We start from the raw sequence: 24,155 nt of genomic DNA, 5'->3' as shown, positions 1-24,155 counted from the left end.
ACCTTGCTAATCAGTCTCCCATGGGAAACCTTGTCAAACGCCTTACTGAAGTTAGGACTATATTTACCAGAGTTTAGAAAAATGTGGGGGAATCTTATAAAAACTAATACAATTCTAACAGGATTATACCGGGTAACACAGGAAAGATATTCCCAATGACTGGGGAGTCCATAGCCAGGAGTCACAGTCTAAGGGTATGTTTAGGATAATTAGGACAGAGTTGAGGATAACTTTCTTCACCCAGAGAGTGGTGAACCTGTGGAGGGTCTCTGCCACAGAAAATAGGTAAGATCAAAACATTGAAGACAGAAGAAGGATATAGATATAATTCTTAGAGCTAAAGGAATCAAAGGGTATGTCGTAGAAAGGAGGAACAGGGGACTGAGTTGGCTGATCAAGCATGGTCACATTGAATGGCGGAGCAGGCTCAATGGGCTAAATAGTCCTATATTCTATGTTTCTATGTATTATGAAACACTGCAGATAGATCAAGAATGAAAGGAGAGAAAGGCTATCTTTGTCACACTCATGAAGGATGTCATTTGAAACTTTGGTTCAGTGGCAAGGATACAAACAGGGAGAGAAAAGCTGGGAATGCGTTTAGGAGGTGGTAATGTATTCAAGATTTTGGGAGCTATCAAAATTTAGAATTAAACGGGGAGTTAAAGAAAGGAATATGACACAGACTAGGAAAATATGAATGGACCTATGCAGTCACAAGGAGGTTTAACATCAGCACATCACTTGTGGAACACAGACATTGCTGGCTGATCAGCATTTATTGCCTGTCCCTAGTATCAGTCGAATGAACCATCTCTGACCAGCTTCTAATATATTTAGTCATACTATATAAAACTGTACATGATACTCCAGATGAGCTTCCACCAACATCCTGTACAACAGCAGTCAAACACCCTCTGTTTTAATATTCCATTTTCACTAAACATCAACATTGCATTTGTGTATCTTCGCATGATCAACTGCTCAAGGTTTCCTGCTTTAATGATGCTGCAATATTTTTGACCAGTCTCAGATTGAATGTTCTTTTCTTGATTTCTCAGTTGCCGTAGCAACAGGAAGAGTCTGGTGGTCAGCTCCCCATCACCCAGTCTCTCTCGGCCACTCTCACCGCTTTCTGTACCAACAGGTAAGAAAACTGTCTGATCCATTTCAAATCAATGCTATTGTTGTTGTGAAGGCCAGTGCTATTACTGAGGGGAGAGGTTGCTTTGAATTAAGCTCCATACCCTGAATCTTTCTGGAGATCCCTTTGATCAATATTCGAGCCCCAAATATTCTACAATGATATCGATAGTTCCTGTATGAAGTTCACATGGAAACCCTAAAGCCAGCAAATGAATGCTTGGCACAAGGCTGACCAACTGCAGATTTCAAAACAGGGATTTCTCATTGGCCTCTATTGACTCAGTGCTGCCAATGTTTTATTCCAGTTTTCCATTTTTTTTGCGTTGTATGTAGGTTTGCTCGCTGAGCTGGAAGGTTCATTTCCAGACGTTTTGTCACCCTCCTAGGTAACATCTTCAGTGGGCCTCCAGGTGAAGCACTGCTGATAATTCCTGCTTTCTATTTATATGTTTGGGTTTCTTTGGGTTGGTGATGTCATTTCCTGTTCTTTTTCTCAGGGGGTGGTAGATGGGGTCTAGAGTTCCAGTTAGAATGCCATGCTTCTAGGAATTCTCGTGCGTGTCTCTGTTGGGCTTGTCCTAGGATGGATGTGTTGTCCCAGTCGAAGTGGTGTCCTTCCTCATCTATATGTAAGGACACTAGTGAGAGAGGGTCATGTCGTTTTGTGGCTAGTTAGACCCATCTACCACCTTGTAGAACCTTCCAGCTCAGCGAGCAAACCTACATCTAGAACCTCAACCTGAGCCACAAATCTTCTCAAAACTTGCTCTTCTTGGGATGTTCAAAATCACACAACACCAGGTTATAGTCCAATGCGTCTATTTGAAAACACTAGCTTTTGGAGCTCTGCTCCATCATCAGGTGCTCAGAAGACAGGAAGGCCATGGAGGCAGAATCTATAAGGAAAGCATCAAAGAGTCATACAACTTCGGCTAACAAACTGAACACATACAAAATGGCTCTTAGATCTTCAATCAGTTAGAATGGAGATGCATGTTTCGATTGATTAATATGCAAATCCCAGAATTTCTTTCAAGCCACTGCCACAATATAACTTAAGCTGTTACCAATATAAAGGAGGTGACACCTCAGGTCAGACAATGAGGCGTTGTTTGGAGTCTGTCTGTGTCTAAAACTGGAGCCAGACTGATTTTATTTCAAAAGGAGCAGTTCATAAAATGTCACATTGATGGTCATTTAAGAAAGAGTTGGATAGAGCTCTCAAGGATAGTGGAATCAAGGGTTATGGAGATAAGGCAGGAACAGGATACTGATTAAGGATGATCGGCCATGATCATATTGAATGGTGGTGCAGGCTCGAAGGGCAGAATGGCCTACTCCTGCACCTATTGTCTATTGTCTATAAGTTGTGTGCTTTTTGAACAAAATAGAATGTATCTGCAAATACAAATTCACCCCACAGATTTACATGTACGTATGTGTGTGCGTGTGTGTGTGTGTGTGAGAGAGAGAGAGGAAGAGTGGAGAGTTTGTATGTGCGAAGGAAAGAGACAGATTGTGTGTGTGTGTGTGTGTGTGTGTGGGGAGGGGTTGGGGGGGAGGGTGTGTGTGTGAAGGGGGAGAGAACGTGTGTGTGTGAAAGGGCGAGAGAGAGTGTGTATGTGTGTGTGTGAAGGGGGAAAGAGAGTGTGTTTGTGTGAAGGGGGAGAGAGAGAGTGTATGTGTGTATGTATGTGTGTGTATGTATGTATGTATGTGAAGGGGGAGAGAGTGTGTGTGTGTATGCGAAGGGGGAGAGAGTGTGTGTATGTGTATGTGAAGGGGGGAGAGTGTGTGTGTGTGTATGTGAAGGGGGGAGAGAGTGTGTGTGTGTATGTGAAGGGGGGAGAGAGTGTGTGTGTGTGTATGTTAAAGGGGGAGAGAGTGTGTGTGTATGTGTGTGAAGGGGGAGAGAGAGAGAGTGTGTTTGTGTGTGTATGTGAAGGGCGAGAGAAAGTGTGTATGCGTGTGTGTATGTGAAGGGCGAGAGAGTGTGTGTGTGTGAAGGGGAGAGAGTGTGTGTGTGTGTGAAGGGGGGAGAGAGTGTGTGTGTGTATGTGATGGGGGGAGAGAGTGTGTTTGTGTGTATGTGTGAAAGGGGGAGAGAGTGTGTTTGTGTGTGTGTGAAGGGGAGAGAGAGAGTGTGTGTGTGAAAGGGAAAGAGAGTGTGTTTGTGTGTGTGAAGGGGGAGAGAGAGAGTGTGTGTGTGAAGGGGGAAGAGTGTGTGTGTGTGTGTATGTGAAGGGGGAGAGAGTGTGTGTGTGTATGTGAAGGGGAGAGAGAGTGTGTGTGTGTATGTGATGGGGGGAGAGAGTGTGTTTGTGTGTATGTGTGAAAGGGGGAGAGAGTGTGTTTGTGTGTGCGTGAAGGGGGAGAGAGAGAGTGTGTGTGTGTGTGTGTATGTGAAGGGCAAGAGGGAGTGTGTGTGTGTGTGTGTGTGAAGGGGAGAGAGTGTGTGTTTGTGTGTGTGTGAAGAGGGAGAGAGTGTGTGTGTGAAGAGGGAGAGAGTGTGTGTGTGAAGAGGGAGAGAGTGTGTGTGTGAAGGGAAGAGAGAGTGAGTGTGTGTGAAGGGGTGAGAGAGTGTGTGTGTGTGTGAAGGGGGAGAGAGTGTGTTTGTGTATGTGTGAAGGGGGAGAGAGAGTGTGTGTGCGCATGTGTGTATGTGTGAAGGGGGAGTTAGTGTGTGTGTGTGAAGGGGAGAGAGTGTGTGTGTGAAAGGGAGAGAGTGTGTGTGCGTGTGTGAGAAGGGGGAGAGAGAGAGTGTGTGCATGTGTGTGCATCGTGCATGTGTGAAGGGGGAGTTAGTGTGTGTGTGAATGGGAGAGAGTGTGTGTGAGAAAGGGAGAGAGTGTATATGAAGGGGAGAGAGAGTATGTGTGTGCATGTATGTGTGTGAAGGGGGCAGGTATTGTGCATGTGTGAGTGTGTGAAGGGGAGAGAGAGTGTGCGCGTGCATGTGTGTGTGTGTGCGCTAAGGGGGGAGAGTGTGTGTGTATGAAGGGGGAGAGAGAATGTGTGTGTGAAGGGGAGAGTGTGTATGTGTCTGTGAAGGGGAGAGAGAAGGATGTGTGTGTGTGTGTGTGTGAAGGGAGGGAGAGAGAGTGTGTATGTGTGTGTGTGTACGGGGGGGAAGGGGTGGAGAGAGAGTGTGAGTGTGAAGGGGAGAGAGAGAGCGTGTATGTGTGTGTGTGTATGTGTGTATGTGTGAAGGGGAGAGAGTGTGTGTGAGAAAGGGAGAGAGTGTGTATGAAGGGGAGAGAGAGTGTGTGTGTGCATGTGTGTGTGTGAGGGGGTGTTAGTGTGCATGTGTGAGTGTGTGAAGGGGAGAGAGTGTGTGTCAAAGGGAGAGAGAGTGTGTGTGTGATGGGGCAGTTTGTGTGCATGTGTGAGTGTGTGAAGGGAAGAGAGTGTGTGTGAAGGGGAGAGAGTGCGTGTGAGTGTGTGTATGTCTGTGAAGGGGAGAGAGTGTGTGTGTGTGTGTGAAATGGGAGAGAGGGTGTGTGTGTGAAATGGGAGAGAGGGCGTGTGTCTGTGAAGGGGGAGAGAGAGTGTGTGTGTGAAGGGGAGAGAGTGAGTGTGAGTGTGTGTATGTTTGTGAAGGGGAGAGAGTGTGTGTCTGTGTGTGTGAAATGGGAGAGAGTGTGTGTGTGTGAAGGAAAGAGAGTGTGTGTGTAAAGGGGAGAGAGTGAGTGTGTGTGTGTGTCTGTGTGAAATGGGAGAGAGGGTGTGTGTCTGTGAAGGGGGAGAGAGAGTGTGTGTGTCTGTGTGTGAGGGGGAGAAAGAGTGTGTGTGTGTGAAGGGGGTGAGAGAGCGTGTGTGGGTGAAGGGGAGAGAGAATGTGTGTGTGTGTGTGAGAGAAAGAGAGAGAAGGGGGGGAGAGAGAGTGTATAGGTGAAGTGGAGAGAGTGTATGTGTGTGTGAGAGAGAGAAGGGGGGAGAGAGAGAGAGTGTGTGTGAAGGGGGGGTGAGAGAGTGTGTGTGTGAAGGGGGAAGAGTGTGTGTATGTATGTATGTGAAAGGGGAGAGAGTGTGTGTGTGGATGCGAAGGGGAGAGAGAGTGTGTGTGTATGTGAAGGGGGGAGAGAGTGTGTTTGTGTGTGTGTGTGAAAGGGGGAGAGAGTGTGTTTGTGTGTGCGTGAAGGGGAGAGAGAGAGAGTGTGTGTGTGTATGTGAAGAGGGGAGAGTGTGTTTGTGTGTGTGTGTGTGAAAGGGGGAGAGAGTGTGTTTGTGTGTGCGTGAAGGGGGAGAGAGAGAGTGTGTGTGTATGTGAAGAGGGGAGAGTGTGTTTGTGTGTGTGTGTGTGAAAGGGGGAGAGTGTGTATGTGTGTGTGTGAAGGGGGAAAGAGAGTGTGTTTGTGTGAAGGGGGAGAGAGAGAGTGTATGTGTGTATGTATGTGTGTGTATGTATGTATGTATGTGAAGGGGGAGAGAGTGTGTGTGTGTATGCGAAGGGGGAGAGAGTGTGTGTATGTGTATGTGAAGGGGGGAGAGTGTGTGTGTGTGTATGTGAAGGGGGGAGAGAGTGTGTGTGTGTATGTGAAGGGGGGAGAGAGTGTGTGTGTGTGTATGTTAAAGGGGGAGAGAGTGTGTGTGTATGTGTGTGAAGGGGGAGAGAGAGAGAGTGTGTTTGTGTGTGTATGTGAAGGGCGAGAGAAAGTGTGTATGCGTGTGTGTATGTGAAGGGCGAGAGAGTGTGTGTGTGTGAAGGGGAGAGAGTGTGTGTGTGTGTGAAGGGGGGAGAGAGTGTGTTTGTGTGTGTGTGAAGGGGAGAGAGAGAGTGTGTGTGTGAAAGGGAAAGAGAGTGTGTTTGTGTGTGTGAAGGGGGAGAGAGAGAGTGTGTGTGTGAAGGGGGAAGAGTGTGTGTGTGTGTGTATGTGAAGGGGGAGAGAGTGTGTGTGTGTATGTGAAGGGGAGAGAGAGTGTGTGTGTGTATGTGATGGGGGGAGAGAGTGTGTTTGTGTGTATGTGTGAAAGGGGGAGAGAGTGTGTTTGTGTGTGCGTGAAGGGGGAGAGAGAGAGTGTGTGTGTGTGTGTGTATGTGAAGGGCAAGAGGGAGTGTGTGTGTGTGTGTGTGTGAAGGGGAGAGAGTGTGTGTTTGTGTGTGTGTGAAGAGGGAGAGAGTGTGTGTGTGAAGAGGGAGAGAGTGTGTGTGTGAAGAGGGAGAGAGTGTGTGTGTGAAGGGAAGAGAGAGTGAGTGTGTGTGAAGGGGTGAGAGAGTGTGTGTGTGTGTGAAGGGGGAGAGAGTGTGTTTGTGTATGTGTGAAGGGGGAGAGAGAGTGTGTGTGCGCATGTGTGTATGTGTGAAGGGGGAGTTAGTGTGTGTGTGTGAAGGGGAGAGAGTGTGTGTGTGAAAGGGAGAGAGTGTGTGTGCGTGTGTGAGAAGGGGGAGAGAGAGAGTGTGTGCATGTGTGTGCATCGTGCATGTGTGAAGGGGGAGTTAGTGTGTGTGTGAATGGGAGAGAGTGTGTGTGAGAAAGGGAGAGAGTGTATATGAAGGGGAGAGAGAGTATGTGTGTGCATGTATGTGTGTGAAGGGGGCAGGTATTGTGCATGTGTGAGTGTGTGAAGGGGAGAGAGAGTGTGCGCGTGCATGTGTGTGTGTGTGCGCTAAGGGGGGAGAGTGTGTGTGTATGAAGGGGGAGAGAGAATGTGTGTGTGAAGGGGAGAGTGTGTATGTGTCTGTGAAGGGGAGAGAGAAGGATGTGTGTGTGTGTGTGTGTGAAGGGAGGGAGAGAGAGTGTGTATGTGTGTGTGTGTACGGGGGGGAAGGGGTGGAGAGAGAGTGTGAGTGTGAAGGGGAGAGAGAGAGCGTGTATGTGTGTGTGTGTATGTGTGTATGTGTGAAGGGGAGAGAGTGTGTGTGAGAAAGGGAGAGAGTGTGTATGAAGGGGAGAGAGAGTGTGTGTGTGCATGTGTGTGTGTGAGGGGGTGTTAGTGTGCATGTGTGAGTGTGTGAAGGGGAGAGAGTGTGTGTCAAAGGGAGAGAGAGTGTGTGTGTGATGGGGCAGTTTGTGTGCATGTGTGAGTGTGTGAAGGGAAGAGAGTGTGTGTGAAGGGGAGAGAGTGCGTGTGAGTGTGTGTATGTCTGTGAAGGGGAGAGAGTGTGTGTGTGTGTGTGAAATGGGAGAGAGGGTGTGTGTGTGAAATGGGAGAGAGGGCGTGTGTCTGTGAAGGGGGAGAGAGAGTGTGTGTGTGAAGGGGAGAGAGTGAGTGTGAGTGTGTGTATGTTTGTGAAGGGGAGAGAGTGTGTGTCTGTGTGTGTGAAATGGGAGAGAGTGTGTGTGTGTGAAGGAAAGAGAGTGTGTGTGTAAAGGGGAGAGAGTGAGTGTGTGTGTGTGTCTGTGTGAAATGGGAGAGAGGGTGTGTGTCTGTGAAGGGGGAGAGAGAGTGTGTGTGTCTGTGTGTGAGGGGGAGAAAGAGTGTGTGTGTGTGAAGGGGGTGAGAGAGCGTGTGTGGGTGAAGGGGAGAGAGAATGTGTGTGTGTGTGTGAGAGAAAGAGAGAGAAGGGGGGGAGAGAGAGTGTATAGGTGAAGTGGAGAGAGTGTATGTGTGTGTGAGAGAGAGAAGGGGGGAGAGAGAGAGAGTGTGTGTGAAGGGGGGGTGAGAGAGTGTGTGTGTGAAGGGGGAAGAGTGTGTGTATGTATGTATGTGAAAGGGGAGAGAGTGTGTGTGTGGATGCGAAGGGGAGAGAGAGTGTGTGTGTATGTGAAGGGGGGAGAGAGTGTGTTTGTGTGTGTGTGTGAAAGGGGGAGAGAGTGTGTTTGTGTGTGCGTGAAGGGGAGAGAGAGAGAGTGTGTGTGTGTATGTGAAGAGGGGAGAGTGTGTTTGTGTGTGTGTGTGTGAAAGGGGGAGAGAGTGTGTTTGTGTGTGCGTGAAGGGGGAGAGAGAGAGTGTGTGTGTATGTGAAGAGGGGAGAGTGTGTTTGTGTGTGTGTGTGTGAAAGGGGGAGAGTGTGTTTGTGTGTGTGTGTGTGAAAGGGGGAGAGAGTGTGTTTGTGTGTGCGTGAAGGGGGAGAGAGAGAGTGTGTGTGTATGTGTGAAGAGGGAGAGAGAGTGTGTGTGTGTGAAGAGGGAGAGAGTGTGTGTGTGTGTGAAGGGGGGAGAGAGTGTGTGTGTGTGAAAGGGGAGTTAGTGTGTTTGTGTATGTGTGAAGGGGGAGAGAGAGTGTGTGTGTGTGAAGGGGAGAGAGAGAGAGAGTGTGTGTGTGCATGTGTGTATGTGTGAAGGGGGAGTTAGTGTGTGTGTATGTGTGAAGGGGAGAGAGTGTGTGTGAAAGGGAGAGAGAGTGTGTGTGTGTGAAGGGGCAGTTAGTGTGCATGTGTGAGTGTGTGAAGGGAAGAGAGTGTGTGTGTGAAGGGAAGAGAGTGTGTGTGTGTGTGAAATGGGAGAGAGGGTGTGTGTCTGTGAAGGGGGAGAGAGAGTGTGTGTGAAGGGGAGAGAGTGTGTGTATGTGAAGGGGAGAGAATGTGTGTGTGTGTGTGAAGGGGGGAGAGTGTGTGTGTGTGAAGGGGGAGAGAGAATGTGCGTGTGAAGGGGAGAGTGTGTGTGTCTGTGAAGGGGAGAGAGAAGGATGTGTGTGTGTGTGAAGGGAGGGAGAGTGAGTGTGTATGTGTGTGTATGGGGGGGAAGGGCGGAGAGAGAGTGTGTGTGTGAAGGGGAGAGAGAGTGTGTGTTTGTGTGTGCATCTGTGTATGTGTGAAGGGGAGAGAGTGTGTGTGAGAAAGGGAGAGAGTGTGTATGAAGGGGAGAGAGTGTGTGTGTGTGTGCATGTGTGTGTGTGTGTGAAGGGGAGAGAGAGTGTGTGTGTGCATGTGTGTGTGTGAAGGGGGAGTTAGTGTGTGTGTATGTGTGAAGGGGAGAGAGTGTGTGTGAAAGGGAGAGAGAGTGTGTGTGTGTGTGAAGGGGCAGTTAGTGTGCATGTGTGAGTGTGTGAAGGGAAGAGAGTGTGTGTGTGAAGGGGAGAGAGTGTGTGTGTGTGTGAAATGGGAGAGAGGGTGTGTGTGTGTGAAATGGGAGAGAGGGTGTGTGTCTGTGAAGGGGGAGAGAGAGTGTGTGTGTGAAGGGGAGAGAGTGAGTGTGAGTGTGTGTATGTTTGTGAAGGGTAGAGAGTGTGTGTCTGTGTGTGTGAAATGGGAGAGAGTGTGTGTGTGTGTGAAGGAAAGAGTGTGTGTGTGTGAAGGAAAGAGAGTGTGTGTGTGAAGGGAAGAGAGTGTGTGTGTGTGTAAAGGGGGAGTTAGTGTGTGTGTGTGTCTGTGTGAAATGGGAGAGAGGGTGTGTGTCTGTGTGAAGGGGGAGAGAGAGAGTGTGTGTGTGTGAAGGGGGTAGAGAGAGTATGTGTGAAGGGGAGAAAGAGAGTGTGTGTGTGTGTGTGTGTGAAGAGGGTGAGAGCGTGTGTGGGTGAAGGGGAGAGAGAATGTGTGTGTATGTGAGAGAAAGAGAGAGAACGGGGGGAGAGAGAGTGTATGAGTGAAGGGGAGAGAGTGTATGTGTGTGAGAGAGAGAGAAGGGGGGAGAGAGAGAGTGTGTGTGAAGGGGGAGAAAGAGAGAGAGAGTGTGTGTGTGTGAAGGGGGAAGAGTGTGTGTGTATGTATGTGAAGGGGGAGAGAGTATGTGTGTGTATGTGAAGGGAGGAGAGAGTGTGTTTGTGTGTGTGTGTGAAAGGGGGAGAGAGTGTGTTTGTGTGTGCGTGAAGGGGGAGAGAGAGAGAGTGTGTGTGTGTATGTGAAGGGTGAGAGAGAGAGTGTGTGCGTGTGTGTATGTGAAGGGCGAGAGGGAGTGTGTGTGTGTGTGTGCGTGAAGGGGAGAGAGTGTGTGTTTGTGTGTGTGTGAAGAGGGAGAGAGTGTGTGTGTGTGTGAATGGGGGAGAGAGTGTGTGTGTGTGAAGGGGGAGAGAGAGTGTGTGTGTGTGTGAAGGGGAGAGAGAGAGAGTGTGTGTGCATGTGAGTATGTGTGAAGGGGGAGTTAGTGTGTGTGTGTGAAGGGGAGAGAGTGAGTATGTGAAAGGGAGAGAGTGTGTGTGCGTGTGTGAGAAGGGGGAGAGAGAGAATGTGTGTGAAGGGGAGAGTGTGTGTGTGTGTCTGTGAAGGGGAGAGAGAAGGATGTGTGTGTGTGTGAAGGGTGGGAGAGAGAGTTTGTATGTGTGTGTGTATTGGGGGGGAAGGGGGGAGAGAGAGTGTGTGTGTGAAGGGGAGAGAGAGTGTGTGTGTGTGTGCATGTGTGTATGTGTGAAGGGGAGAGAGTGTGTGTGAGAAAGGGAGAGAGTGTGTATGAAGGGGAGAGAGAGTGTGTGTGTGCATGTGTGTGTGTGAGGGGGTGTTAGTGTGCATGTGTGAGTGTGTGAAGGGGAGAGAGAGTGTGTGCGTGCATTTGTGTGTGTGAAAGGGAGAGAGAGTGTGTGTGTATGTGAAGGGGCAGTTAGTGTGCATGTATGAGTGTGTGAAGGGAAGAGAGTGTGTGTGTGAAGGGGAGAGAGTGTGTGTGAGTGTGTATATGTCTGTGAAGGGGAGAGTGTGTGTGTGTGTGTGAAATGGGAGAGAGGATGTGTGTGTGAAATGGGAGAGAGGGTGTGTGTGTGAAATGGGAGAGAGGGTGTGTGTCTGTGAAGGGGGAGAGAGTGTGTGTGAAGGGAAGAGAGTGTGTGTGTAAAGGGGAGAGAGTGTGTGTGTGTGTGAAATGGAAGAGAGGGTGTGTCTGTGAAGGGGGAGAAAGAGAGTGTGTGTGTGTGAAGGGGGTGAGAGCATGTGTGGCTGAAGGGGAGAGAGAATGTGTATGGGTGAAAGAGAGAGAAGGGGGGGAGAGAGAGTGTATGGGTGAAGGGGAGAGAGTGTATGTCTGAGAGAGAGAGAAGGGGGGAGAGAGAGAGAGTGTGTTTCAAGGGGGGTTGAGAGAGCGTGTGTGGGTGAAGGGGAGAGAGAATATGTGTGTGTGGGTGAAGGGGAGAGACTGTGTGAGTGTGTGAAGGGGATAGAGTGTGTGTGTGTGTGTGAAGGGGAAAGAGTGCATGCGTGCATGTGTGTGTGTGAAGGGGGAGTTAGTGTGTGTGTGTATGTGTGAAGGGGAGAGAGTGTGTGTGTGAAAGGGAGAGAGAGTGTGTGAAGGGGAGAGAGTGTGTGTGTGAAAGGGAGAGAGAGTGTGTGTGTGAAAGGGAGAGAGAGTGTGTGTGTGAAAGAGAGAGAGAGTGTGTGAAGGGGAGAGAGTGTGTGTGTGTGAAAGGGAGAGAGAGTGTGTGAATGGGAGAGAGTGTGTGTGTGTATGTTTGTGAAGGGGAGAGAGAGTATGTGTGTCTGTGTGAAATGGAAGAGAGGGTGTGTGTGTGTGTCTGTGTGAAATCGGAGATAGAGTGTGTGTCTGTGAAGGGGGAGAGAGAGAGAGAGTGTGTGTTTGTGTGTGTGTATGAGAGAGAGAGGGGGAGAGAGTGTATGTGTGTGGGGGAGAGTGTGTGTGTGTGTATGGGAGAGAGAGGGAGAGAGTGTATGTGTGTGGGGGAGAGAGTGTGTGTGAGAGAGAAAGGGGAGAGAGAGTGTTTGTGTGTGAGAGAGGGAGAGAGAGAGGGGGAGACAGTGTGTGTGTGCGAGAGAGATGGTTAGAGAGAGAGGGGGAGAGCGTGTGTGTGTGAGAGGGGGAGAGAGCGTGTGTGTGTGAAGGGGAGAGAGTGTGGGTATGTGTGTGAAGGGGGGGAGAGAGAGTGTGTGAAGGGAAGAGAGAGTGTGTGAAGGGGGAGTTAGTGTGTATGTGTGAGTGTGTGAAGGGAAGAGAGTGTGTGTGTGAATGGGAGAGAGTGTGTGTGTGTGTGTGAATGTGTGTATGTTTGTGAAGGGGAGAGAGAGTGTGTGTGTCTGTGTGAAGTGGGAGAGAGGGTGTGTGTCTGTGAAGGGGGAGAGAGAGTGTGTGTGTATGTTTGTGAAGGGGAGAGAGTGTGTGTGTGTCTGTGTGAAGTGGGAGAGAGTGTGTGTGTCTGTGTGTGTGAAAGGGAGAGAGAGTGTGTGCGTGAAAGGGGAGTGAGTATGTGTGTGTGTGTGTGAGAGAGCAGGTGGAGAGAGTGTGTGAGAGAGAGGGGGAGAGAGAGTGCGCATGTGAGAGAGAGGGGGAAGAGAGAGAGTGTGTGTGAGAGAGAGTAAGGGGGAGAGAGTGTGTGTGTGTGTGTGTGAGAGAGAGGGAGACAGTGTGTGTGTGTGAGAGAGAGGGTTCGAGGGAGACGGGGAGAGAGTGTGTGTATGTGAGAGTGAGGGGAGAGAGAGTGTGTGTGTGAGAGGGAGGGAAGAGAGAGTGTGCGTGTGTGTGCATGTGTGCATGTGGGAAGGCGGAGTTAGTGTGTGTTTGTGTGAAGGGGAGAGAGTGTGTGTGTGAGAGAAAGGGAGAGAGTGTGTGTGAAGGGGAGAGAGAGTGTGTGTGTGCATGTGTGTGTGAGAAGGGGGAGTTAGTGTGCATGTGTGAGTGTGTGAAGGGGATAGAGTGTGTGTGTGTGTGAAGGGGAGAGAGTGTGTGTTTGTGTGTGTGTGAAGAGGGAGAGAGAGTGTGTGTGTGTGAAGAGGGAGAGAGTGTGTGTGTGTGTGAAGGGGGGAGAGAGTGTGTGTGTGTGAAAGGGGAGTTAGTGTGTTTGTGTATGTGTGAAGGGGGAGAGAGAGTGTGTGTGTGTGAAGGGGAGAGAGAGAGAGAGTGTGTGTGTGCATGTGTGTATGTGTGAAGGGGGAGTTAGTGTGTGTGTATGTGTGAAGGGGAGAGAGTGTGTGTGAAAGGGAGAGAGAGTGTGTGTGTGTGAAGGGGCAGTTAGTGTGCATGTGTGAGTGTGTGAAGGGAAGAGAGTGTGTGTGTGAAGGGAAGAGAGTGTGTGTGTGTGTGAAATGGGAGAGAGGGTGTGTGTCTGTGAAGGGGGAGAGAGAGTGTGTGTGAAGGGGAGAGAGTGTGTGTATGTGAAGGGGAGAGAATGTGTGTGTGTGTGTGAAGGGGGGAGAGTGTGTGTGTGTGAAGGGGGAGAGAGAATGTGTGTGTGAAGGGGAGAGTGTGTGTGTCTGTGAAGGGGAGAGAGAAGGATGTGTGTGTGTGTGTGAAGGGAGGGAGAGTGAGTGTGTATGTGTGTGTATGGGGGGGAAGGGCGGAGAGAGAGTGTGTGTGTGAAGGGGAGAGAGAGTGTGTGTTTGTGTGTGCATCTGTGTATGTGTGAAGGGGAGAGAGTGTGTGTGAGAAAGGGAGAGAGTGTGTATGAAGGGGAGAGAGTGTGTGTGTGTGTGTGAAGGGGAGAGAGAGTGTGTGTGTGCATGTGTGTGTGTGAAGGGGGAGTTAGTGTGTGTGTATGTGTGAAGGGGAGAGAGTGTGTGTGAAAGGGAGAGAGAGTGTGTGTGTGTGTGAAGGGGCAGTTAGTGTGCATGTGTGAGTGTGTGAAGGGAAGAGAGTGTGTGTGTGAAGGGGAGAGAGTGTGTGTGTGTGTGAAATGGGAGAGAGGGTGTGTGTGTGAAATGGGAGAGAGGGTGTGTGTCTGTGAAGGGGGAGAGAGAGTGTGTGTGTGAAGGGGAGAGAGTGAGTGTGAGTGTGTGTATGTTTGTGAAGGGTAGAGAGTGTGTGTCTGTGTGTGTGAAATGGGAGAGAGTGTGTGTGTGTGAAGGAAAGAGTGTGTGTGTGTGAAGGAAAGAGAGTGTGTGTGTGAAGGGAAGAGAGTGTGTGTGTGTGTAAAGGGGGAGTTAGTGTGTGTGTGTGTCTGTGTGAAATGGGAGAGAGGGTGTGTGTCTGTGTGAAGGGGAGAAAGAGAGTGTGTGTGTGTGTGTGTGTGAAGAGGGTGAGAGCGTGTGTGGGTGAAGGGGAGAGAGAATGTGTGTGTATGTGAGAGAAAGAGAGAGAACGGGGGGAGAGAGAGTGTATGAGTGAAGGGGAGAGAGTGTATGTGTGTGAGAGAGAGAGAAGGGGGGAGAGAGAGAGTGTGTGTGAAGGGGGAGAAAGAGAGAGAGAGTGTGTGTGTGTGAAGGGGGAAGAGTGTGTGTGTATGTATGTGAAGGGGGAGAGAGTATGTGTGTGTATGTGAAGGGAGGAGAGAGTGTGTTTGTGTGTGTGTGTGAAAGGGGGAGAGAGTGTGTTTGTGTGTGCGTGAAGGGGGAGAGAGAGAGAGTGTGTGTGTGTATGTGAAGGGTGAGAGAGAGAGTGTGTGCGTGTGTGTATGTGAAGGGCGAGAGGGAGTGTGTGTGTGTGTGTGCGTGAAGGGGAGAGAGTGTGTGTTTGTGTGTGTGTGAAGAGGGAGAGAGTGTGTGTGTGTGTGAATGGGGGAGAGAGTGTGTGTGTGTGAAGGGGGAGAGAGAGTGTGTGTGTGTGTGAAGGGGAGAGAGAGAGAGTGTGTGTGCATGTGAGTATGTGTGAAGGGGGAGTTAGTGTGTGTGTGTGAAGGGGAGAGAGTGAGTATGTGAAAGGGAGAGAGTGTGTGTGCGTGTGTGAGAAGGGGGAGAGAGAGAATGTGTGTGAAGGGGAGAGTGTGTGTGTGTGTCTGTGAAGGGGAGAGAGAAGGATGTGTGTGTGTGTGAAGGGTGGGAGAGAGAGTTTGTATGTGTGTGTGTATTGGGGGGGAAGGGGGGAGAGAGAGTGTGTGTGTGAAGGGGAGAGAGAGTGTGTGTGTGTGTGCATGTGTGTATGTGTGAAGGGGAGAGAGTGTGTGTGAGAAAGGGAGAGAGTGTGTATGAAGGGGAGAGAGAGTGTGTGTGTGCATGTGTGTGTGTGAGGGGGTGTTAGTGTGCATGTGTGAGTGTGTGAAGGGGAGAGAGAGTGTGTGCGTGCATTTGTGTGTGTGAAAGGGAGAGAGAGTGTGTGTGTATGTGAAGGGGCAGTTAGTGTGCATGTATGAGTGTGTGAAGGGAAGAGAGTGTGTGTGTGAAGGGGAGAGAGTGTGTGTGAGTGTGTATATGTCTGTGAAGGGGAGAGTGTGTGTGTGTGTGAAATGGGAGAGAGGATGTGTGTGTGAAATGGGAGAGAGGGTGTGTGTGTGAAATGGGAGAGAGGGTGTGTGTCTGTGAAGGGGGAGAGAGTGTGTGTGAAGGGAAGAGAGTGTGTGTGTAAAGGGGAGAGAGTGTGTGTGTGTGTGAAATGGAAGAGAGGGTGTGTCTGTGAAGGGGGAGAAAGAGAGTGTGTGTGTGTGAAGGGGGTGAGAGCATGTGTGGCTGAAGGGGAGAGAGAATGTGTGTGTGTATGAGAGAAAGAGAGAGAAGGGGGGGAGAGAGAGTGTATGGGTGAAGGGGAGAGAGTGTATGTCTGAGAGAGAGAGAAGGGGGGAGAGAGAGAGAGTGTGTTTCAAGGGGGGTTGAGAGAGCGTGTGTGGGTGAAGGGGAGAGAGAATATGTGTGTGTGGGTGAAGGGGAGAGACTGTGTGAGTGTGTGAAGGGGATAGAGTGTGTGTGTGTGTGTGAAGGGGAAAGAGTGCATGCGTGCATGTGTGTGTGTGAAGGGGGAGTTAGTGTGTGTGTGTATGTGTGAAGGGGAGAGAGTGTGTGTGTGAAAGGGAGAGAGAGTGTGTGAAGGGGAGAGAGTGTGTGTGTGAAAGGGAGAGAGAGTGTGTGTGTGAAAGGGAGAGAGAGTGTGTGTGTGAAAGAGAGAGAGAGTGTGTGAAGGGGAGAGAGTGTGTGTGTGTGAAAGGGAGAGAGAGTGTGTGAATGGGAGAGAGTGTGTGTGTGTATGTTTGTGAAGGGGAGAGAGAGTATGTGTGTCTGTGTGAAATGGAAGAGAGGGTGTGTGTGTGTGTCTGTGTGAAATCGGAGATAGAGTGTGTGTCTGTGAAGGGGGAGAGAGAGAGAGAGTGTGTGTTTGTGTGTGTGTATGAGAGAGAGAGGGGGAGAGAGTGTATGTGTGTGGGGGAGAGTGTGTGTGTGTGTATGGGAGAGAGAGGGAGAGAGTGTATGTGTGTGGGGGAGAGAGTGTGTGTGAGAGAGAAAGGGGAGAGAGAGTGTTTGTGTGTGAGAGAGGGAGAGAGAGAGGGGGAGACAGTGTGTGTGTGCGAGAGAGATGGTTAGAGAGAGAGGGGGAGAGCGTGTGTGTGTGAGAGGGGGAGAGAGCGTGTGTGTGTGAAGGGGAGAGAGTGTGGGTATGTGTGTGAAGGGGGGGAGAGAGAGTGTGTGAAGGGAAGAGAGAGTGTGTGAAGGGGGAGTTAGTGTGTATGTGTGAGTGTGTGAAGGGAAGAGAGTGTGTGTGTGAATGGGAGAGAGTGTGTGTGTGTGTGTGAATGTGTGTATGTTTGTGAAGGGGAGAGAGAGTGTGTGTGTCTGTGTGAAGTGGGAGAGAGGGTGTGTGTCTGTGAAGGGGGAGAGAGAGTGTGTGTGTATGTTTGTGAAGGGGAGAGAGTGTGTGTGTGTCTGTGTGAAGTGGGAGAGAGTGTGTGTGTCTGTGTGTGTGAAAGGGAGAGAGAGTGTGTGCGTGAAAGGGGAGTGAGTATGTGTGTGTGTGTGTGAGAGAGCAGGTGGAGAGAGTGTGTGAGAGAGAGGGGGAGAGAGAGTGCGCATGTGAGAGAGAGGGGGAAGAGAGAGAGTGTGTGTGAGAGAGAGTAAGGGGGAGAGAGTGTGTGTGTGTGTGTGTGAGAGAGAGGGAGACAGTGTGTGTGTGTGAGAGAGAGGGTTCGAGGGAGACGGGGAGAGAGTGTGTGTATGTGAGAGTGAGGGGAGAGAGAGTGTGTGTGTGAGAGGGAGGGAAGAGAGAGTGTGCGTGTGTGTGCATGTGTGCATGTGGGAAGGCGGAGTTAGTGTGTGTTTGTGTGAAGGGGAGAGAGTGTGTGTGTGAGAGAAAGGGAGAGAGTGTGTGTGAAGGGGAGAGAGAGTGTGTGTGTGCATGTGTGTGTGAGAAGGGGGAGTTAGTGTGCATGTGTGAGTGTGTGAAGGGGATAGAGTGTGTGTGTGTGTGAAGGGGAGAGAGTGTGTGTTTGTGTGTGTGTGAAGAGGGAGAGAGAGTGTGTGTGTGTGAAGAGGGAGAGAGTGTGTGTGTGTGTGAAGGGGGGAGAGAGTGTGTGTGTGTGAAAGGGGAGTTAGTGTGTTTGTGTATGTGTGAAGGGGGAGAGAGAGTGTGTGTGTGTGAAGGGGAGAGAGAGAGAGAGTGTGTGTGTGCATGTGTGTATGTGTGAAGGGGGAGTTAGTGTGTGTGTATGTGTGAAGGGGAGAGAGTGTGTGTGTAAGGGAGAGAGAGTGTGTGTGTGTGAAGGGGCAGTTAGTGTGCATGTGTGAGTGTGTGAAGGGAAGAGAGTGTGTGTGTGAAGGGAAGAGAGTGTGTGTGTGTGTGAAATGGGAGAGAGGGTGTGTGTCTGTGAAGGGGGAGAGAGAGTGTGTGTGAAGGGGAGAGAGTGTGTGTATGTGAAGGGGAGAGAATGTGTGTGTGTGTGTGAAGGGGGGAGAGTGTGTGTGTGTGAAGGGGGAGAGAGAATGTGCGTGTGAAGGGGAGAGTGTGTGTGTCTGTGAAGGGGAGAGAGAAGGATGTGTGTGTGTGTGAAGGGAGGGAGAGTGAGTGTGTATGTGTGTGTATGGGGGGGAAGGGCGGAGAGAGAGTGTGTGTGTGAAGGGGAGAGAGAGTGTGTGTTTGTGTGTGCATCTGTGTATGTGTGAAGGGGAGAGAGTGTGTGTGAGAAAGGGAGAGAGTGTGTATGAAGGGGAGAGAGTGTGTGTGTGTGTGCATGTGTGTGTGTGTGTGAAGGGGAGAGAGAGTGTGTGTGTGCATGTGTGTGTGTGAAGGGGGAGTTAGTGTGTGTGTATGTGTGAAGGGGAGAGAGTGTGTGTGAAAGGGAGAGAGAGTGTGTGTGTGTGTGAAGGGGCAGTTAGTGTGCATGTGTGAGTGTGTGAAGGGAAGAGAGTGTGTGTGTGAAGGGGAGAGAGTGTGTGTGTGTGTGAAATGGGAGAGAGGGTGCGTGTGTGTGAAATGGGAGAGAGGGTGTGTGTCTGTGAAGGGGGAGAGAGAGTGTGTGTGTGAAGGGGAGAGAGTGAGTGTGAGTGTGTGTATGTTTGTGAAGGGTAGAGAGTGTGTGTCTGTGTGTGTGAAATGGGAGAGAGTGTGTGTGTGTGTGAAGGAAAGAGTGTGTGTGTGTGAAGGAAAGAGAGTGTGTGTGTGAAGGGAAGAGAGTGTGTGTGTGTGTAAAGGGGGAGTTAGTGTGTGTGTGTGTCTGTGTGAAATGGGAGAGAGGGTGTGTGTCTGTGTGAAGGGGGAGAGAGAGAGTGTGTGTGTGTGAAGGGGGTAGAGAGAGTGTGTGTGAAGGGGAGAAAGAGAGTGTGTGTGTGTGTGTGTGTGAAGAGGGTGAGAGCGTGTGTGGGTGAAGGGGAGAGAGAATGTGTGTGTATGTGAGAGAAAGAGAGAGAACGGGGGGAGAGAGAGTGTATGAGTGAAGGGGAGAGAGTGTATGTGTGTGAGAGAGAGAGAAGGGGGGAGAGAGAGAGTGTGTGTGAAGGGGGAGAAAGAGAGAGAGAGTGTGTGTGTGTGAAGGGGGAAGAGTGTGTGTGTATGTATGTGAAGGGGGAGAGAGTATGTGTGTGTATGTGAAGGGAGGAGAGAGTGTGTTTGTGTGTGTGTGTGAAAGGGGGAGAGAGTGTGTGTGTGCGTGAAGGGGGAGAGAGAGAGAGTGTGTGTGTGTATGTGAAGGGTGAGAGAGAGAGTGTGTGCGTGTGTGTATGTGAAGGGCGAGAGGGAGTGTGTGTGTGTGTGTGCGTGAAGGGGAGAGAGTGTGTGTTTGTGTGTGTGTGAAGAGGGAGAGAGTGTGTGTGTGTGTGAATGGGGGAGAGAGTGTGTGTGTGTGAAGGGGGAGAGAGAGTGTGTGTGTGTGTGAAGGGGAGAGAGAGAGAGTGTGTGTGCATGTGAGTATGTGTGAAGGGGGAGTTAGTGTGTGTGTGTGAAGGGGAGAGAGTGAGTATGTGAAAGGGAGAGAGTGTGTGTGCGTGTGTGAGAAGGGGGAGAGAGAGAATGTGTGTGAAGGGGAGAGTGTGTGTGTGTGTCTGTGAAGGGGAGAGAGAAGGATGTGTGTGTGTGTGAAGGGTGGGAGAGAGAGTTTGTATGTGTGTGTGTATTGGGGGGGAAGGGGGGAGAGAGAGTGTGTGTGTGAAGGGGAGAGAGAGTGTGTGTGTGTGTGCATGTGTGTATGTGTGAAGGGGAGAGAGTGTGTGTGAGAAAGGGAGAGAGTGTGTATGAAGGGGAGAGAGAGTGTGTGTGTGCATGTGTGTGTGTGAGGGGGTGTTAGTGTGCATGTGTGAGTGTGTGAAGGGGAGAGAGAGTGTGTGCGTGCATTTGTGTGTGTGAAAGGGAGAGAGAGTGTGTGTATGTGAAGGGGCAGTTAGTGTGCATGTATGAGTGTGTGAAGGGAAGAGAGTGTGTGTGTGAAGGGGAGAGAGTGTGTGTGAGTGTGTATATGTCTGTGAAGGGGAGAGTGTGTGTGTGTGTGAAATGGGAGAGAGGATGTGTGTGTGAAATGGGAGAGAGGGTGTGTGTGTGAAATGGGAGAGAGGGTGTGTGTCTGTGAAGGGGGAGAGAGTGTGTGTGAAGGGAAGAGAGTGTGTGTGTAAAGGGGAGAGAGTGTGTGTGTGTGTGAAATGGAAGAGAGGGTGTGTCTGTGAAGGGGGAGAAAGAGAGTGTGTGTGTGTGAAGGGGGTGAGAGCATGTGTGGCTGAAGGGGAGAGAGAATGTGTGTGTGTATGAGAGAAAGAGAGAGAAGGGGGGGAGAGAGAGTGTATGGGTGAAGGGGAGAGAGTGTATGTCTGAGAGAGAGAGAAGGGGGGAGAGAGAGAGAGTGTGTTTCAAGGGGGGTTGAGAGAGCGTGTGTGGGTGAAGGGGAGAGAGAATATGTGTGTATGGGTGAAGGGGAGAGACTGTGTGAGTGTGTGAAGGGGATAGAGTGTGTGTGTGTGTGTGAAGGGGAAAGAGTGCATGCGTGCATGTGTGTGTGTGAAGGGGGAGTTAGTGTGTGTGTGTATGTGTGAAGGGGAGAGAGTGTGTGTGTGAAAGGGAGAGAGAGTGTGTGAAGGGGAGAGAGTGTGTGTGTGAAAGGGAGAGAGAGTGTGTGTGTGAAAGGGAGAGAGAGTGTGTGTGTGAAAGAGAGAGAGAGTGTGTGAAGGGGAGAGAGTGTGTGTGTGTGAAAGGGAGAGAGAGTGTGTGAATGGGAGAGAGTGTGTGTGTGTATGTTTGTGAAGGGGAGAGAGAGTATGTGTGTCTGTGTGAAATGGAAGAGAGGGTGTGTGTGTGTGTCTGTGTGAAATCGGAGATAGAGTGTGTGTCTGTGAAGGGGGAGAGAGAGAGAGAGTGTGTGTTTGTGTGTGTGTATGAGAGAGAGAGGGGGAGAGAGTGTATGTGTGTGGGGGAGAGTGTGTGTGTGTGTATGGGAGAGAGAGGGAGAGAGTGTATGTGTGTGGGGGAGAGAGTGTGTGTGAGAGAGAAAGGGGAGAGAGAGTGTTTGTGTGTGAGAGAGGGAGAGAGAGAGGGGGAGACAGTGTGTGTGTGCGAGAGAGATGGTTAGAGAGAGAGGGGGAGAGCGTGTGTGTGTGAGAGGGGGAGAGAGCGTGTGTGTGTGAAGGGGAGAGAGTGTGGGTATGTGTGTGAAGGGGGGGAGAGAGAGTGTGTGAAGGGAAGAGAGAGTGTGTGAAGGGGGAGTTAGTGTGTATGTGTGAGTGTGTGAAGGGAAGAGAGTGTGTGTGTGAATGGGAGAGAGTGTGTGTGTGTGTGTGAATGTGTGTATGTTTGTGAAGGGGAGAGAGAGTGTGTGTGTCTGTGTGAAGTGGGAGAGAGGGTGTGTGTCTGTGAAGGGGGAGAGAGAGTGTGTGTGTATGTTTGTGAAGGGGAGAGAGTGTGTGTGTGTCTGTGTGAAGTGGGAGAGAGTGTGTGTGTCTGTGTGTGTGAAAGGGAGAGAGAGTGTGTGCGTGAAAGGGGAGTGAGTATGTGTGTGTGTGTGTGAGAGAGCAGGTGGAGAGAGTGTGTGAGAGAGAGGGGGAGAGAGAGTGCGCATGTGAGAGAGAGGGGGAAGAGAGAGAGTGTGTGTGAGAGAGAGTAAGGGGGAGAGAGTGTGTGTGTGTGTCTGTGAGAGAGAGAGGGAGACAGTGTGTGTGTGTGAGAGAGAGGGTTCGAGGGAGACGGGGAGAGAGTGTGTGTATGTGAGAGTGAGGGGAGAGAGAGTGTGTGTGTGAGAGGGAGGGAAGAGAGAGTGTGCGTGTGTGTGCATGTGTGCATGTGGGAAGGCGGAGTTAGTGTGTGTTTGTGTGAAGGGGAGAGAGTGTGTGTGTGAGAGAAAGGGAGAGAGTGTGTGTGAAGGGGAGAGAGAGTGTGTGTGTGCATGTGTGTGTGAGAAGGGGGAGTTAGTGTGCATGTGTGAGTGTGTGAAGGGGATAGAGTGTGTGTGTGTGTGTGAAGGGGAGAGAGTGTGTGTTTGTGTGTGTGTGAAGAGGGAGAGAGAGTGTGTGTGTGTGAAGAGGGAGAGAGTGTGTGTGTGTGTGAAGGGGGGAGAGAGTGTGTGTGTGTGAAAGGGGAGTTAGTGTGTTTGTGTATGTGTGAAGGGGGAGAGAGAGTGTGTGTGTGTGAAGGGGAGAGAGAGAGAGAGTGTGTGTGTGCATGTGTGTATGTGTGAAGGGGGAGTTAGTGTGTGTGTATGTGTGAAGGGGAGAGAGTGTGTGTGAAAGGGAGAGAGAGTGTGTGTGTGTGAAGGGGCAGTTAGTGTGCATGTGTGAGTGTGTGAAGGGAAGAGAGTGTGTGTGTGAAGGGAAGAGAGTGTGTGTGTGTGTGAAATGGGAGAGAGGGTGTGTGTCTGTGAAGGGGGAGAGAGAGTGTGTGTGAAGGGGAGAGAGTGTGTGTATGTGAAGGGGAGAGAATGTGTGTGTGTGTGTGAAAGGGGGAGAGTGTGTGTGTGTGAAGGGGGAGAGAGAATGTGTGTGTGAAGGGGAGAGTGTGTGTGTCTGTGAAGGGGAGAGAGAAGGATGTGTGTGTGTGTGTGAAGGGAGGGAGAGTGAGTGTGTATGTGTGTGTATGGGGGGGAAGGGCGGAGAGAGAGTGTGTGTGTGAAGGGGAGAGAGAGTGTGTGTTTGTGTGTGCATCTGTGTATGTGTGAAGGGGAGAGAGTGTGTGTGAGAAAGGGAGAGAGTGTGTATGAAGGGGAGAGAGTGTGTGTGTGTGTGTGAAGGGGAGAGAGAGTGTGTGTGTGCATGTGTGTGTGTGAAGGGGGAGTTAGTGTGTGTGTATGTGTGAAGGGGAGAGAGTGTGTGTGAAAGGGAGAGAGAGTGTGTGTGTGTGTGAAGGGGCAGTTAGTGTGCATGTGTGAGTGTGTGAAGGGAAGAGAGTGTGTGTGTGAAGGGGAGAGAGTGTGTGTGTGTGTGAAATGGGAGAGAGGGTGTGTGTGTGAAATGGGAGAGAGGGTGTGTGTCTGTGAAGGGGGAGAGAGAGTGTGTGTGTGAAGGGGAGAGAGTGAGTGTGAGTGTGTGTATGTTTGTGAAGGGTAGAGAGTGTGTGTCTGTGTGTGTGAAATGGGAGAGAGTGTGTGTGTGTGAAGGAAAGAGTGTGTGTGTGTGAAGGAAAGAGAGTGTGTGTGTGAAGGGAAGAGAGTGTGTGTGTGTGTAAAGGGGGAGTTAGTGTGTGTGTGTGTCTGTGTGAAATGGGAGAGAGGGTGTGTGTCTGTGTGAAGGGGGAGAGAGAGAGTGTGTGTGTGTGAAGGGGGTAGAGAGAGTGTGTGTGAAGGGGAGAAAGAGAGTGTGTGTGTGTGTGTGTGTGAAGAGGGTGAGAGCGTGTGTGGGTGAAGGGGAGAGAGAATGTGTGTGTATGTGAGAGAAAGAGAGAGAACGGGGGGAGAGAGAGTGTATGAGTGAAGGGGAGAGAGTGTATGTGTGTGAGAGAGAGAGAAGGGGGGAGAGAGAGAGTGTGTGTGAAGGGGGAGAAAGAGAGAGAGAGTGTGTGTGTGTGAAGTGGGAAGAGTGTGTGTGTATGTATGTGAAGGGGGAGAGAGTATGTGTGTGTATGTGAAGGGAGGAGAGAGTGTGTTTGTGTGTGTGTGTGAAAGGGGGAGAGAGTGTGTTTGTGTGTGCGTGAAGGGGGAGAGAGAGAGAGTGTGTGTGTGTATGTGAAGGGTGAGAGAGAGAGTGTGTGCGTGTGTGTATGTGAAGGGCGAGAGGGAGTGTGTGTGTGTGTGTGCGTGAAGGGGAGAGAGTGTGTGTTTGTGTGTGTGTGAAGAGGGAGAGAGTGTGTGTGTGTGTGAATGGGGGAGAGAGTGTGTGTGTGTGAAGGGGGAGAGAGAGTGTGTGTGTGTGTGAAGGGGAGAGAGAGAGAGTGTGTGTGCATGTGAGTATGTGTGAAGGGGGAGTTAGTGTGTGTGTGTGAAGGGGAGAGAGTGAGTATGTGAAAGGGAGAGAGTGTGTGTGCGTGTGTGAGAAGGGGGAGAGAGAGAATGTGTGTGAAGGGGAGAGTGTGTGTGTGTGTCTGTGAAGGGGAGAGAGAAGGATGTGTGTGTGTGTGAAGGGTGGGAGAGAGAGTTTGTATGTGTGTGTGTATTGGGGGGGAAGGGGGGAGAGAGAGTGTGTGTGTGAAGGGGAGAGAGAGTGTGTGTGTGTGTGCATGTGTGTATGTGTGAAGGGGAGAGAGTGTGTGTGAGAAAGGGAGAGAGTGTGTATGAAGGGGAGAGAGAGTGTGTGTGTGCATGTGTGTGTGTGAGGGGGTGTTAGTGTGCATGTGTGAGTGTGTGAAGGGGAGAGAGAGTGTGTGCGTGCATTTGTGTGTGTGAAAGGGAGAGAGAGTGTGTGTGTATGTGAAGGGGCAGTTAGTGTGCATGTATGAGTGTGTGAAGGGAAGAGAGTGTGTGTGTGAAGGGGAGAGAGTGTGTGTGAGTGTGTATATGTCTGTGAAGGGGAGAGTGTGTGTGTGTGTGTGAAATGGGAGAGAGGGTGTGTGTGTGAAATGGGAGAGAGGGTGTGTGTGTGAAATGGGAGAGAGGGTGTGTGTCTGTGAAGGGGGAGAGAGTGTGTGTGAAGGGAAGAGAGTGTGTGTGTAAAGGGGAGAGAGTGTGTGTGTGTGTGAAATGGAAGAGAGGGTGTGTCTGTGAAGGGGGAGAAAGAGAGTGTG

General features: G+C 50.6%; 1 protein-coding gene across 5 annotated transcripts in view; it reads left to right on the top strand.

Annotated features, from left to right (window-relative positions):
• The window catches only part of LOC122565068 (microtubule-associated serine/threonine-protein kinase 3-like), a 334,201-nt gene that overhangs the window by 63,955 nt on the left and 246,091 nt on the right, over positions 1-24,155 (top strand). For all 5 annotated transcript variants that reach the window (XM_087975852.1, XM_087975853.1, XM_087975855.1 and 2 more), the window contains one exon: positions 1,062-1,147. In XM_087975852.1, coding sequence (XP_087831978.1) covers positions 1,062-1,147 — 86 coding nt within the window. The remainder of the gene's footprint in view (positions 1-1,061; positions 1,148-24,155) is intronic.

This window comes from Chiloscyllium plagiosum, unplaced genomic scaffold (genome assembly GCF_037043375.1).
Source record: "Chiloscyllium plagiosum isolate Xiang-an unplaced genomic scaffold, Cpla_swu_hap1 HiC_scaffold_28, whole genome shotgun sequence".
Taxonomy (NCBI): domain Eukaryota; kingdom Metazoa; phylum Chordata; class Chondrichthyes; order Orectolobiformes; family Hemiscylliidae; genus Chiloscyllium; species Chiloscyllium plagiosum.
The sequence above is the reverse complement of the archived record's forward strand: the minus strand, read 5'-3'. Positions and strand labels throughout refer to the sequence as shown.